Source organism: Mytilus galloprovincialis, chromosome 10, assembly GCF_965363235.1.
Source record: "Mytilus galloprovincialis chromosome 10, xbMytGall1.hap1.1, whole genome shotgun sequence".
Taxonomy (NCBI): Eukaryota; Metazoa; Mollusca; class Bivalvia; order Mytilida; family Mytilidae; genus Mytilus; species Mytilus galloprovincialis.
This window is the reverse complement of record NC_134847.1, coordinates 63,094,054-63,108,579: the sequence shown is the minus strand read 5'-3', so window position 1 is coordinate 63,108,579 and position 14,526 is coordinate 63,094,054. Positions and strand designations below refer to the sequence as shown.

General features: G+C 31.8%; 1 protein-coding gene across 3 annotated transcripts in view; it reads left to right on the top strand.

The window, feature by feature from the left end:
• The window catches only part of LOC143048084 (inositol polyphosphate 5-phosphatase OCRL-like), a 61,512-nt gene that overhangs the window by 40,892 nt on the left and 6,094 nt on the right, over window positions 1-14,526 (top strand). For all 3 annotated transcript variants that reach the window (XM_076221531.1, XM_076221530.1, XM_076221529.1), the window contains 7 exons: window positions 8,326-8,461; window positions 10,220-10,330; window positions 11,050-11,118; window positions 11,405-11,501; window positions 11,933-12,062; window positions 12,466-12,571; window positions 13,125-13,241. In XM_076221531.1, coding sequence (XP_076077646.1) covers window positions 8,326-8,461; window positions 10,220-10,330; window positions 11,050-11,118; window positions 11,405-11,501; window positions 11,933-12,062; window positions 12,466-12,571; window positions 13,125-13,241 — 766 coding nt within the window. The remainder of the gene's footprint in view (window positions 1-8,325; window positions 8,462-10,219; window positions 10,331-11,049; window positions 11,119-11,404; window positions 11,502-11,932; window positions 12,063-12,465; window positions 12,572-13,124; window positions 13,242-14,526) is intronic.

The following is a 14,526-nucleotide window of genomic DNA, read 5'->3' as shown; positions in this document are numbered from 1 at the left end:
GTTAAAATTACACAAGGATTTCAATATGGAAATTTCAATATGGACATTGCAACATCTTATTACCTTTATCAACTATAACCAGTCACCTCAGTCAGTGCAGGTTCTTATCACAGATATATTTCTTCATTATAGTGTTTAATAAACACATTGTACATATACATTGTACATGTAAAATTTGACAGACTTTTTATACGACCGCAAAAATTGGCGTCGTCGTTGTCTGTAGTCGTCAGCATCAGCAGCGTCCGAAGACTTTTGGTTTTTGCACTATAACTTTAGTATAAGTGAATAGAAATCTATGAAATTTAAACACAAGGTTTATGACCATAAAAGGAAGGTTGGGATTGATTTTGGAAGTTTTGGTCCCAACAGTTTGGGAATTAGGGACCAAAAAGGGCTCAAATAAGCATTTTCTTGGTTTTTCGCAATATAACTTTAGTTTAAGTAAATAGAAATCTATGAAATTTTGACACAAGGTTTAAGACCACTAAAGGAAGGTTGGGATTGATTTTGGGAGTTTTGGTCCCAACAGTTTAGAATAAGGGACCAAAAAAAGGGCCCAAATAAGCATTATTCTTGGTTTTCCCACAATAACTTTAGTATAAGAAAATAGAAATCAATGAAATTTAAACACAAGGTTTATGGACACAAAAGGAAGGTTGGGATTGATTTTGGGAGTTGAGGTCCCAACAGTTTAGGAATTAGGGGCCAAAAATGGGCCCAAATAAGCATTTTTCTTGGTTTTCGCACCATAACTTTAGTATAAGTAAATAGAAATCTATGAAATTTAAACACAAGGTTTATGACCATAAAAGGAAGGTTGGGATTGATTTTGGGAGTTTTGGTCCCACCAACAGTTTAGGAATAAGGGGCACAAAGGGTCCAAAATTAAACTTTGTTTGAATTCATCAAAAATTGAATAATTTGGGTTCTTTGATATGCCTAATCTAACTGTGTATGTAGATTCTTAATTTTTGGTCCCGTTTTCAAATTGGTCTACATTAAGGTCCAAAGGGTCCAAAATTAAACTAGGTTTGAATTTAACAAAAATTGAATTCTTGGGGTTCTTTGATATGCTGAATCTTAACATGTACTTAGATTTTTGATTATTGGCCCAGTTTTCAAGTTGGTCCAAATTGGGGTCACAAATTAAATTTCAACAAAAATTGAATTCTTGGGGTTTTTTGATATGCTGAATCTAAACATGTACTTATATTTTTTATTATGGGCACAGTTTTCAAGTTGGTCCAAATCGTGGTCCAAAATTTAACTTTGTTTGATTTCAACAAAAATTGAATCCTTGTGGTTCTTTGATATGCTGAATCTAAACATGTACTTAAACCACAAATCAGTTTTGATGCATAAATGCCTTAAGAATGAAGCCCCTGTATATCTCACTGAAAAATTTAAAGAAATGCCAGAAATAAACCAATATTGTTTGAGAAATGCCCCTTGCAAAAATTTACAAGTTCCAAAAGCCAAAACAGAGCTTATAAGAAATCTTTTATATATTCAGGATCTATTTTATGGAATAACTTACCAATATATCCTTGAAAAAATCAACCTCAAGTACAAGCTCATTCAAAAAAGATTTAAAAAATTACTTGATGGAACATTAAGAAGCTGTGCGTTTTAATATGCATAATAATTTTCACACACTTACTCAAAGTTATGATATTGTTGATGCCATTACTATACATGTCATATATGAATTTGTAACTTTTACCTGTTTTGAAAATTGGATATTTCATAACAATTTTTTATTTCATTATTCATGTATGTGTGTCTGTTTGATATTTTGCAATTGTTTATTATATTTCATTGTATTTCATGAGGGCCTCAGGGAAGATTAGCTTTATAGCTAACTTTGTAACCCTCTTTAAATAAAGAATTATTATTATTATTATTATATTATAATTTTTATTATGGGCCCAGTTTTCAAGTTGGTCCAAATTGTGGTCCAAAATTAAACTTTGTTTGATATCAACCAAAATTGAATCATTGGGGTTCTTTGATATGCTGAATCTAAATCTGTATTTAGATTTTTGATTATAGGCCCAGTTTTCAAGTTGGTCCAAATTGCGGTCCAAAATTAAACTTTGTTTGATTTCAACAAAAATTGTATATATGGGGTTCTTTGATATATACTTAATCTAACCATGTATTTAGATTTTTGATGTTTGGGCCTGGTTATCAGATTGGTCCACATTGAGGTCTAAAGGGTCCAAAATTGAACTTTATTTGATTTCAGCTAAAATTGGGGTTCTTTGATATGCTGAATCTAAACATGTACTTATTTTTTTATTATTGGCCCAGTTTTCAAGTTGGTCCAAATTGGGGTCCAAAATTAAACTTTGTTTGATTTCAACAAAAATTGAATCCTTGTGGTTCTTTGATATGCTGAATCTAAACATGTACTTATAATTTTTATTATGGGCCCAGTTTTCAAGTTGGTCCAAGTCATGGTCCAAAATTAAACTTTGTTTGATATCAACAAAAATTGAATCCTTAGGGTTCTTTGATATTCTAAATCTAAATCTGTATTTAAATTTTTGATTATAGGCCCAGTTTTCAAGTTATTCCAAATTGCGGTCCAAACTTAAACTTTGTTTGATTTCAACAAAAATTGTATATATGGGGTTCTTTGATATATACTTAATCTAACCATGTATTTAGATTTTTGATGTTTGGGCCTGGTTATCAGATTGGTCCACATTGAGGTCTAAAGGGTCCAAAATTGAGTTTTATTTGATTTCATCTAAAATTGGGGTTCTTTGATAAGCTGAATCTAACCATGTATTCAGATTTTGGATATTGGACCGTAATAAGTAATGTTCAATTTAAAATTTAAGATTTTTTTAAGTTTAAGTTCTTAGACCACATTCATTATGTGTCAGAAACCTGTGTTGTGTCAACTATTAAATCACAATCCAAATTCAGAGCTGTATCAAGCTTGAATGTTGTGTCCATACTTGCCCCAATGTTCAGGGTTCGAACTCTGCGGTTGTATAAAGCTGCGTCCTGCGAAGCATCTGGTTTAATAAAGATATCATTTACAACACTCTGCCATTGACACACAGGTATTAACTCTGATAGTAATCAAGATACAAAGGTTCTGAAAAATATCAAACAGAGATTTATTCTGATATTATACATTGAATAAATTACTTAAGTACATTTAAAAAAATATTAAACAAACAAAATTATATTTTATTGGACACAAAGCCAAGCAATAAGATTTGTGTCTCGCCATGACAAGGTCGAAAAGCTACACATAGGTATGCTAATTTTTGCACATTCATTGACTGAATATTTGCATAACTTACATGTTAAAATATTGCTATTTTAATTTCAACATTTGCAATATTAAAATTACAAAAAGGCGAGACATATCTCTGTGATAACAGTTTATTTAAAAATGTCAAACAAAAAAATAAAAGTGTTTCTTAGAAAAAAATAAGACCTGTCTTAATATTTGCAAATTTAAATCTGATACATGCACAAACATGCACACTATCAAAGAAGATGCCCTCCTGAATGTGTATTATGATGTTGTTTAAAAGTTTAGGGATTACTGACCAATCAAGACCCTATTGGGTCATTAACTCCCCCCCCTTTTTGCCTAGTAATAGTGCAGAGATTTGGAGAAACCCTAATGGTACCCTAGCTTATTTAGTGCCCTGTGAGTAGTAGTTTATATATCTACATACAGAGTTTCAAAATGCAGCCAAAGTACCAGATGCATATACTCTAGACATGAGAAGTTTTATTACCCTGGTTTTAGTAAATATTGCCTGACTGTAAGTTTTTGAAATTCTAAATTTTATGTACTAAATGTATATATCCCTCATGCTTTACCTCAAATATTTGTAAGTGATTTATAAAAATGGAAAGTTTTGATGATTTCCTGTGATTTACATTTATTTTAAGTAGACTAGGAAGTATTGTTTATAAATATATATTTTTTCATGATAAAATCAAATGAAACAATAAATCTATAACATAGCCAAACTGAATACCAGTACTTAAGGTCAGTTCATGCTTACAGCTTATATGTAATATTATACAGATTTTTGTAATACTATTCTCTACTGTATTATAGTGTATTAATATATATATAAACAATTTCATAAAAAGTTGGATTATAAAAAACATAAAAAAAAAGAATAATTTAGATATTTATTCTGTAATTGGAAATATGTATTTCAATATTTGGTGAATAATTATGTCATACCACAGGAATATGATCTATGGTGTTAAATTCTGATATTGAACGATCTCATAGAGAAAATGTAGTTCATCAGAAAACTTGATAATATTTACTTTAAAAATTAAGAGTAACTATGGATAAATAAAATAATAAATAGATAATTTCATGCATAGATAATAATTGTACAAGGTCACTATCAAAACATATCAGTTGGCTTGGTTCAAGTAGCCTTGAAGATTTAAATGGAAACAATATCCTCCTGACATACATTTTATACATTATTAGCTCACCTGGCCCAAAGGGCCAAGTGAGCTTTTCTCATCACTTGGCGTCCGCCGTCTGTCGTCGTCGTCGTCGTCGTCCGTCGTTAGCTTTTACAAAAATCTTCTCCTCTGAAACTACTGGGCCAAATTTAACCAAACTTGGCCACAATCATCATTGGGGTATCTAGGTTAAAAAATGTGTCCGGTGACCCAGTCAACCAACCAAGATGGCCACCAGGGCTAAAAATAGAACATAGGGGTAAAATGTGGTTTTTGGCTTTTAACTCAAAGTCAAAGCATTTATAGCAAATTTGACTTGGGGTTAAATCGTTCATCAGGTCAAGATCTATCTGCCCTGAAATTTTCAGATGAATCGGACAACCCGTTGTTGGGTTACTGCCCCTGAATTAGTAATTTTATGGAAATTTTACTGTTTTTGGTTATTATCTTGAATATTATTATAGATAGAGATAAACTGTAAACAGCAAAAATGTTCAGTAAAGTAAGATTTACAAATAAGTCAACATGACCGAAATGGTCAGTTGACCCCTTTAGGAGTTATTGCCCTTTATAGTCAATTTTGAACCATTTTTGTCGAGCCTGCAACTTTTGTTGCAGAAAGCTCGACATAGGGATAGTGATCCGGAGGCGGCGGCTACGGTGGCGACGTTAGCTCACTTCTTAAAAGCTTTATATTTTAGAAGGTGGAAGACCTGGATGCTTCATACTTTGTATATAGATGCTTCATGTTACGAAGTTTCTGTCAGTCACATGTCCAATGTCCTTGACCTCATTTTCATGGTTCAGTGACCACTTGAAAAAAAAGTTCAAATTTTTTGTAATGTTGAATTCTCTCTTATTATAAGTAATAGGATAACTATATTTGATATGTGCGTACCTTGCAAGGTCCTCATGTCTGTCAGACAGTTTTCACTTGACCTCGACCTCATTTCATGGATCAGTGAACAAGGTTAAGTTTTGGTGGTCAAGTCCATATCTCAGATACTATAAGCAATAGGGCTAGTATATTCGGTGTATGGAAGGACTGTAAGGTGTACATGTCCAACTGGCAGGTGTCATCTGACCTTGACCTCATTTTCATGGTTCAGTGGTTATAGTTAAATTTTTGTGTTTTGGTCTGTTTTTCTCATACCATATGCAATAGGTCTACTATATTTGTTGTATGGAATGATTGTTAAGTGTACATGTCTAGCGGGCAGATGTCATGTGACCTTGACCTCATTTTTATGGTTCAGTGGTCAAAGTTAAGTTTTTGAGTTTTGGTCTTTTTATCTAATGCTATATGCCATAGGTCAACTATATTTGGTGTATGGAAATATTTTATGATCTTTATGTCAGTCGAGCAGGTTTTATTTAACCATGACCTCATTTTCACGGTTCATTGCACAGTGTTAAGTTTTTGTGTTTTGGTCTATTTTTCTTAAACTATAAGTAATGTGTCAACTATATATGTTGTATAGAAGCATTGTTAGCTGTACCTGACTGCCTGGCATGGTTCATCTGACCTGGACCTCTTTTTCAAGGTTCATTGGTCTTTGTTTAGTTATCTTGGTTAATGTTAAGTTTATGTGACAGTTGTAATAAAGCTTAGCTTTATACTTAGGACTATCAACATAATATCAATGATTAGTATAGAAGGCGAGACATTTCAGCGTGTGCACTCTTGTTCATAAATCTTAGTAATCTTTTACAAAAATCTTCTCCTCTGAAACTACTGGGCCAAATTAATCCAAACTTGTCCACAACCATCATTGGGGTATCTAGTTTAAAAAATGTGTGCGATGACCTGGCCAACCAACCAAGATGGCCACCATGGCTAAAAATAGAACATAGGGGTAAAATGCAGTTTTTGGCTTATAACTCAAAAACCAAAGCATTTAGAGCAAATCTGACAGAGTTAAATCGTTCATCAGGTCAAAATCTATCTGCCCTGAAATTTTCAGATGAATCGAACAACCCGTTGTTGGGTTGCTGCCCCTGAATTGGTAATTTTATGGAAATTTTACTGTTTTTGGTTATTATCTTGAATATTATTATATAAATAGAGATAAACTGTAAACAGCAAAAATGTTCAGCAAAGTAAGATTTACAAATAAGTGAACATGACCGAAATGGTCAGGTGAACCCTTTAGGAGTTATTGCCCTTTATAGTCAATTTTGAACCATTTTTCATAAATCTTAGTAATCTTTTACAAAAATCTTCTCCTCTGAAACTACTGGGCCAAATTAATCCAAACTTGTCCACAACCATCATTGGGGTATCTAGTATAAAAAATGTGTGCGATGACCTGGCCAACCAACCAAGATGGCCGCCATGGCTAAAAATAGAACATAGGGGTAAAATGCAGTTTTTGGCTTATAACTCAAAAACCAAAGCATTTAGAGCAAATCTGACAGAGTTAAATCGTTCATCAGGTCAAAATCTATCTGCCCTGAAATTTTCAGATGAATCGGACAACCCGTTGTTGGGTTGCTGCCCCTGAATTGGTAATTTTATGGAAATTTTGCTGTTTTTGGTTATTATCTTGAATATTATTATAGATAGAGATAAACTGTAAACAGCAAAAATGTTCAGCAAAGTAAGATTTACAAATAAGTGAAAATGACCGAAATGGTCAGTTGACCCCTTTAGGAGTTATTGCCCTTTATAGTCAATTTTAACCATTTTTCTTAAATCTTAGTAATCTTTTACAAAAATCTTCTCTGAAACTACTGGGCCAAATTAATCCAAACTTGTCCACAATCATCATTGGGGTATCTAGTTTGCAAAATGTGTCCGATGACCCGGCCATTTAACCAGGATGGCTGCCACAGCTAAAAATAGAACATAGGGGTAAAATGCAGTTTTTGGCTTATAACTCAAAAACCAAAGCATTTAGAACAAATCTGAAGAGGGTAAAATTGTTTATTAGGTCAAGATCTATCTGGCCGTAAATTTTCAGATGAATCGGACAACCCGTTGTTGGGTTGCTGCCCCTAAATTGGTAATTTTTAGGAAATTTTGCTGTTTTTGGTTATTATCTTGAATACTATTATAGATAGAGATAACCTGTAAAAAGCAATAATGTTCAGCAAAGTAAGATTTACAAATAAGTCAACATGACTGAAATGGTCAATTGACCCCCTAAGGAGTTAATGTCCTTTATAGTCAATTTTTAACAATTTTCATTGGGCCAAGTTCATTATAGATAGAGATAATTGTAAGCAGCAAGAATGTTCAGTAAAGTAAGATGTTCAAACACATCACCATCACCAAAACACAATTTTGTCATGAATCCATCTGTTTCTTTTGTTTAATATTCACATACACCAAGGTGAGCGACCCAGGCTCTTTAGAGCCTCTAGTTGATCTTGGTCTAGTTCTGATTTCAATTGCTGTAATTTAATAGTAATTTAAATACTTCCTTCTCACTTTTTTCATATAAGCAAGTAAAGTTCAACTCTAAATTCAACCTTTTAACAAATTAGCAAATGCCTGTGACTCTAAGTAGCAGATACAGGTATAGGATAGAGGGTGTACACCCCTTGATTGTTTGTAAAGATGAAAATAGTGCTGAGCTTAAATAGGTGAAAGTTTTTTTGACCATTATATGGCCAAAAAAAAGAAGATTTATTTTCTGATCATTTTGTAAGTATTATTTTTATGCAGCATCTCCTTAAACCCTAATAACTGTAAAATGAAATTATAAATTATAAATATATTTAATTTTTGTCAACTTTTCAACAATCTCTATAAATCCACTCAGATATTACTAAATTTACAGTTTCTTGTTGAGAGTTAAAGCCTTTTATTATATTTGAATAATTCTGATTATTTTCTTCCATTTTCAGTGAAAAAAGTCGTCCTCCTGCCTGGTGTGATAGGATCCTGTATAAAGGAGGTGGTATAACCAGCCTGAAGTATCGTTACCATCCAGAATTAAAAATCAGTGACCACAAACCGGTCTCAGATCTATTTGATGTTGAGGTGGGTTTAAATTATTTTTGTTTCCCCCAAAAAGTAAAGTAGAAGCTTCCATGTACCAGAACAGGTGAATTAATCTCTAGAATGACAATACATTAAAATCTTTTTGGAGATGTATTCCTTGGGCAAACAGAAACAAAATTGTTCAGAATAGTTCTTTTTACACCGTACATTAAACATTTTTTTACTGAAATTATTTTAAAAGCATAGATGTTAGGTAAGAAAGATAAACTGCTTTGGGAGCCTCTTTTATAAATAAACATTATCAAATGAAGATAATGCATAAAATAATATAGATAACATATTGTTTATCATTATTGCACTGTAATATCGGTCTTTTGTTGTATTATTTGAACTTACTATTTGTTTACTTTCATTCATAAATAATTCATGGAAACAATTTCTATTATGGGGTAGAAATCAGTTAAATTGTAAGTTGAATTTTGCATTATTTTCTAAGTTAGCAATTTTCTGAATGAAATTTAAAATACCAATAGTATTTGAATCATCTCCCTAAAAAAAGTCAACTTGTTAAAGTTTGTGATGAGGTATAGAATCAGTACTAGTAATAGATATGTACCGTAGTTGTTTTAGAAAATTCAAATCTAATTTTCATGGGGATTATTGAGCCCCACCTTCTTGTCCATTGACTTTGAAACTTTTGCATAGTTTACATGTTTAAGTTTGTAATTAGGTCAATGAGATACTTAAGGTCAATGAGATACTTATTTATTAGATATGATGAAGAATACAGTTATGGCTTCATACAGGTGTTGCCATTTTATTTTCAACATTTGCACTTTTGAAAAAAAAGGTACATCTTTATTCCAATGATGTCTATTTAAAAATCAGTTTGATAAAAAGCCTGTCGTCAAAGCCTGGTAATGTCTGTCAGTAGTTGTTACTGACATATTGTATAGAGTTTTTGAAGGGTTTTTCATTTGCAGAAAGAAAAACTGTTCTAGATTTCTAAAAGATTTAGAATTCCTTTCTTGAATGATGTTTTACTTTGCTTTTCTATTGCTAAACTTAATACTGAGATTTCTGTCAATGACATTTAATCCTTAGATATCTTGAACTTTTCTTCTTTGGAGAATTTTCCATATTGTATTTATTGTAAACAAGAAGCTTCAAGGTGTGCAGACATGAATGAAAAATTCTATGCTGATAAAACAAATCCCAGTGTCAAATGCAAATTTTTATGTCCCACCAACAACAGTGATAGTAGCAGGGGCATTATGTTTTCTGGTCTGTATGCCGTTTGTTTGTTCGTTCGTTCGTCAGGCCATCCCTCTGTATGTCCCGCTTCAGGTTAAAGTTTTTGGTCAAGGTAGTTTTTGATGAATTTGATGTCCAATCAACTGAAACTTAGTACACATGTTCCCTATGATATGATCTTTCTAATAGTAATGCCAAATTAGAGTTTCACGGTCCACTGAACATAGAAAACGATAGTGCAAGTGGGGAATCCATGTACTATGGACACATTCTTTTTTTTATATCTCAACGATAAACGATAAAGTATTTTAAAAGAGTATGAGATAGTATATTCCCAGAATTTTATCTAAATGAGTTTAATATAGATTTGACGCAATATCTGGTTGATTACAAAATATAGTCTTTCAGGATAGTTACTGTAAAAAAGTTGCAAGATTTACCTAGTATTTTATTATTTGAAAACTATCTATAGTGGATGTATATTGTTGTCAAGCAGGTAAAGTTGTAGAACATGTTATAATATCGATGTTATATCTTTTATAGGTGAGAGTGGTAGACGAAGAGAAATCTAGGAAAGTTTATGAAGATATAATGAAACAGTTAGACAGACTGGAGAATGATTATCTGCCTCAAGTTAAACTTGATAAAACAGAAGTAAGATATCATATATTTGGTGTAAAAAGGTAGAATTGATCAGCAGGACAAGATTTACAAATAAGACAACATGACCAAAATAGTTGGGAAACCCCTTATACAAAAATGTATATGATGGACTTTCTTAGCATATTTTGTTCCTTTTGCGAAAGTACTTTAGATTGAGAGAAACTGTGCTTAATCAAGGTAAAATTTGAAAAGGGTAGATAATTGATTTTTTCACTCACAGTTTGATATAGCTAGACAAAAAAATTTTTGCATGTACTAATGGGGTGCATATTATCCTTGGAACCAAGCTGTGTTTGTTAAATTGCATTTTTACATTTCTTTTCATATTCTTCTTCTTCTTTTTAGTAACTTCCTCCTGTGGTTAGGAGCACAGCAATTTCTTGATTATTCACATTACACAGATTATATGGCTAAAATCCCTTTGTTATTTCACAATATAAAATGCAATTGCATATATTAAAAGATGATAGGCTTATATTACACGGACAATATTAAAAGTTATTCACTTTGATACTTCGTTAAAAATAGTATAAAATCTAAAATGTCACTGATTCACTTTATGACATTAGTCATAAAAAAATTCCAGAATGATTTGATATCTAGTCTTAAACTTTGTAATGCTTTTTACTTGGCAAGATATTTTCAGATCTGCCGGGCAGTCACAACAACTATTTGTATTTAACACGCCCTAATACTATTTTTAATTTCAGATTATATTAAATGATGTCAAGTTTATAGACACCAAAGAAGACATATTAACAATAACAAATTCTGGTCAGGTTAGTTATATTTTTGTTTACCTGATCCTTTGATAAAGATACCCAAAACAGAAATTTATTGAATATGAGTTTATAGAGCAAACTGAAAGATGGAAAATATTTTTTTTTTATGCTAGTGTTTGTTTTCCTGTTCCACAACGATAATTTGTGTCAAGTATGGAAATGTATAAATAAGGATTTTTTGTTAAATTTGATAGTAATTTCATATATAATTGAATTATTATTCTGTAAAACCCTTTTAAACTTTTAGAACAGTTTATACAGCAGTACTATGTTTATTTTGCAGGTTCCTGTAAATTTTGAATTTATACAGAAGCTTGATGAACCTAGTTATTGTAAACCATGGATGATGGCATCTCCATCTAAGGCTGTGATAACGCCAGGTGAGATTTAAAACAAACAAAGCTGTCTGTAACTGCTATGTAAGACAGATGTGTTACTTAAGATTCAGGAACGCATTTACTCTTTTAAAATTTCGTTTATTTTCACATGTTGTTGCACCACTTTGGGTGAGTAGCAGTACTGTTAAACTTCAAAACTCATTTTGAATCTCACTCTTAAAATATTAACCCTTTCCTCCATGGATTTTTTTTTTTTACATACTTGATTCGCATAGGATTTTTTCAATGAAAAATAATCATCAGGTTTAAAGTATTAATGCATTGCGAAAACAAATTTTTCATCAATGAAATTCTAATATACATTTCAACTGAGGCACTACAGGCGTCGAAAGGCATCATTATGGAGTAAAAGGGGTGGCGTCAAAAGGCGTTATTATTGAGGAAAGGGTTATACAAATGTATTTGTTTTGCAGGAAAAAGTTGTGAAATAAATATATCTGTGTATGTGGACAAGAAAAGTGCTGCTGTACTGAACAGTGGTGAAGATAAATTAGAGGACATACTTGTTCTACATTTAAATGGGGGAAAAGATTTCTTTATATCCTTTTGTGTCAACCATATTATATAATTAAAAATTAGAAGATTTTGTATTGTTGCTAATGAGACAAACTCCATCAGAGACTGAGTGGCATAGAAGTTAACAACTATAGGTAACTACAGCCTTGAACAGTGAGCAAAACCTACACTGCTTAGTCAGCTTTAAAAGGTCATGAAATGACAAATGTAAAACAATTCAATTTAGAAACTGGCAGCCAAATTATATACAAAGCAATGAATAAATATATTGTACATTGTTAGTTGTTACTGAAAAATTTGTACTTTATGGAGATGATGAATTTAAAATATAAAACATTTGAGTTATGATAGTTTGCTTGGAAAGAAATATGTAAATGAAGTATGTATAAAAATGTCTTGATGAGTTTCTCCTTAACCAACATTACATATCAGTGAGTGGTAATTATATTGCTAGTAGTTTTGGAAGTTCTCTAGAAGCTTTGATACAGATGCATGGTCCAGTCAGAGAAATACCTACTGCTCAACTTGTAGAAATTGTAAGTTTTATTGGAATTTGATAGATGGGTAACTTGTTCATTATAGCAAATCCCTTCTGTTGGTACTTTATCTAACCATAGTCTGTAAAGTAAAAGATCTGTTTAAATAAAAGCTTATTTGATGGTTTGTTTTATAGTAGGTACTCGAGTATAAGTTGATCCCCTTATAAGTCGTATGCCCTTTTCAGCTCTAAAATCTAAGGATTCAGTCTTGACCCGCCTATAAGTCTGTTTAAATTGGGACTTTTTTTTGCAGCAGCCAGTATATGATCATCGGTAAAATCAAGAAATTAAAATGAGTTTCATGCAGTATAAAAAAAACTTTTTTAAGGAGACATTTAAAGTTGAATCACACTAATTGGCTGAATGCATTTAAATTATAATTTTTAAGAATAGTTTAAAGGCTAGTGTTTAGGAAACAAATATAGAAATAATTCACCCGTGTAATTCTTCTTTATGTGATCTACTAACTTACATGTACAGTATGGTTAGAAAAAAATAGGACAGACTTATTTTCTCATTGTTTTAAAAGTGCTTATATGCTTTGTAACAGGAACAACCAGGTAGTTTGGTGAAGCGAGATGTACTAAACCAAGGAGGCAGATTGTATGCCATTCCTAAGGAGATATGGAGACTGGTAGATCATTTGTGGCAGTATGGCTGTGATCAGGTTTGTCAAAAAAACAACTCATATCTTATATTCCATGTACAACCCTTGCAATATCAAACCAATAACTATTTAGATACTTTCATCTTTATTTTCTCATTTAATGTTAAAAACTGATACTATGGATTCATTTATTTTCGTGGGTACCAATTTTCGTGGATTACGAAAAACTTGCATGTTCGTGGATATTTAAATTCGTGGTTTTGCCGAAGTCTGCATATAAGCCTATAAGAAATTTGTTATTCGTTGAACATTTAATTTCGTGGTTCACCTGTACCCACGAAAGCAACGAAAATTGGTATCCAACGAATAATAATGAATCTACAGTATATCGAAACTATCTAATAAGGATTAATATGATTTTGAAATTTATTCATATAATATTTTGTACTCAAATGACAGTGCATCATAAGCCTCTAAAGACTGGTTGGTTTAACTATGCATGTTTATTGACTGCATATGTTTTCAATTGTAATATATTGTATTTCATGTATAGGTACCAAGTTGTATATCTATCAATATATACAAATATATTCTGATATATTTGAAAACATCCAACATTGTACTAATTATGCGCTTGATGCTTACAAATGGGGCATTTAGGTTTACTCTTGTCTGTCTGTACATCCATATGTTCCAAAATTGGTTTTCTTTCTCTAACTAAAGTTTGCAGGATTCAAATATTATTATAAAACTTATACACAATGGTTATAACCACCAAACACAGATCAAATTTTAAAATTGAAAATTTGCTGACTTTGCAGTTCACTCTAACTTTACTTTGCATCAACCTAATGTTATGAAACTTGCAGACTGTTCAAATTAAATCTAGCCTACCAGAGGTTGTGTTTATGCTATATGTATACTTTACATTGACTTTAAGGGGGTAACCAACACTTCGACTAAAATAGATTTGGCTTGTTTCATTTTCATAAAATTTTGACAAAATATTTTCTTGACCTGTTTACGCAAATATGAAAATTTCTAGAAATTTGAACTGCACAATTTACAGGAATAATTAGGTTGAATCAATAGCAGTAAGACAAACACTAATTTGATCGATGAAAAGCTTGATTTCTCCTTACTTAAAGACTGTGATTAAAATGCACAGCTGATTTTTAAGAGTTAACTCCCTTACGTGTTCTGTACCCCTAATATAACACTTTGAAAATACGCTCCTCCTTAGATTAACACGATCTCATGCATATATACACTGTCTAAAATAAAACCAACAACTTCTGCAAATTAATGTCCTTTCTTCCTCAGGATCTCCATGATTCTGTGACAT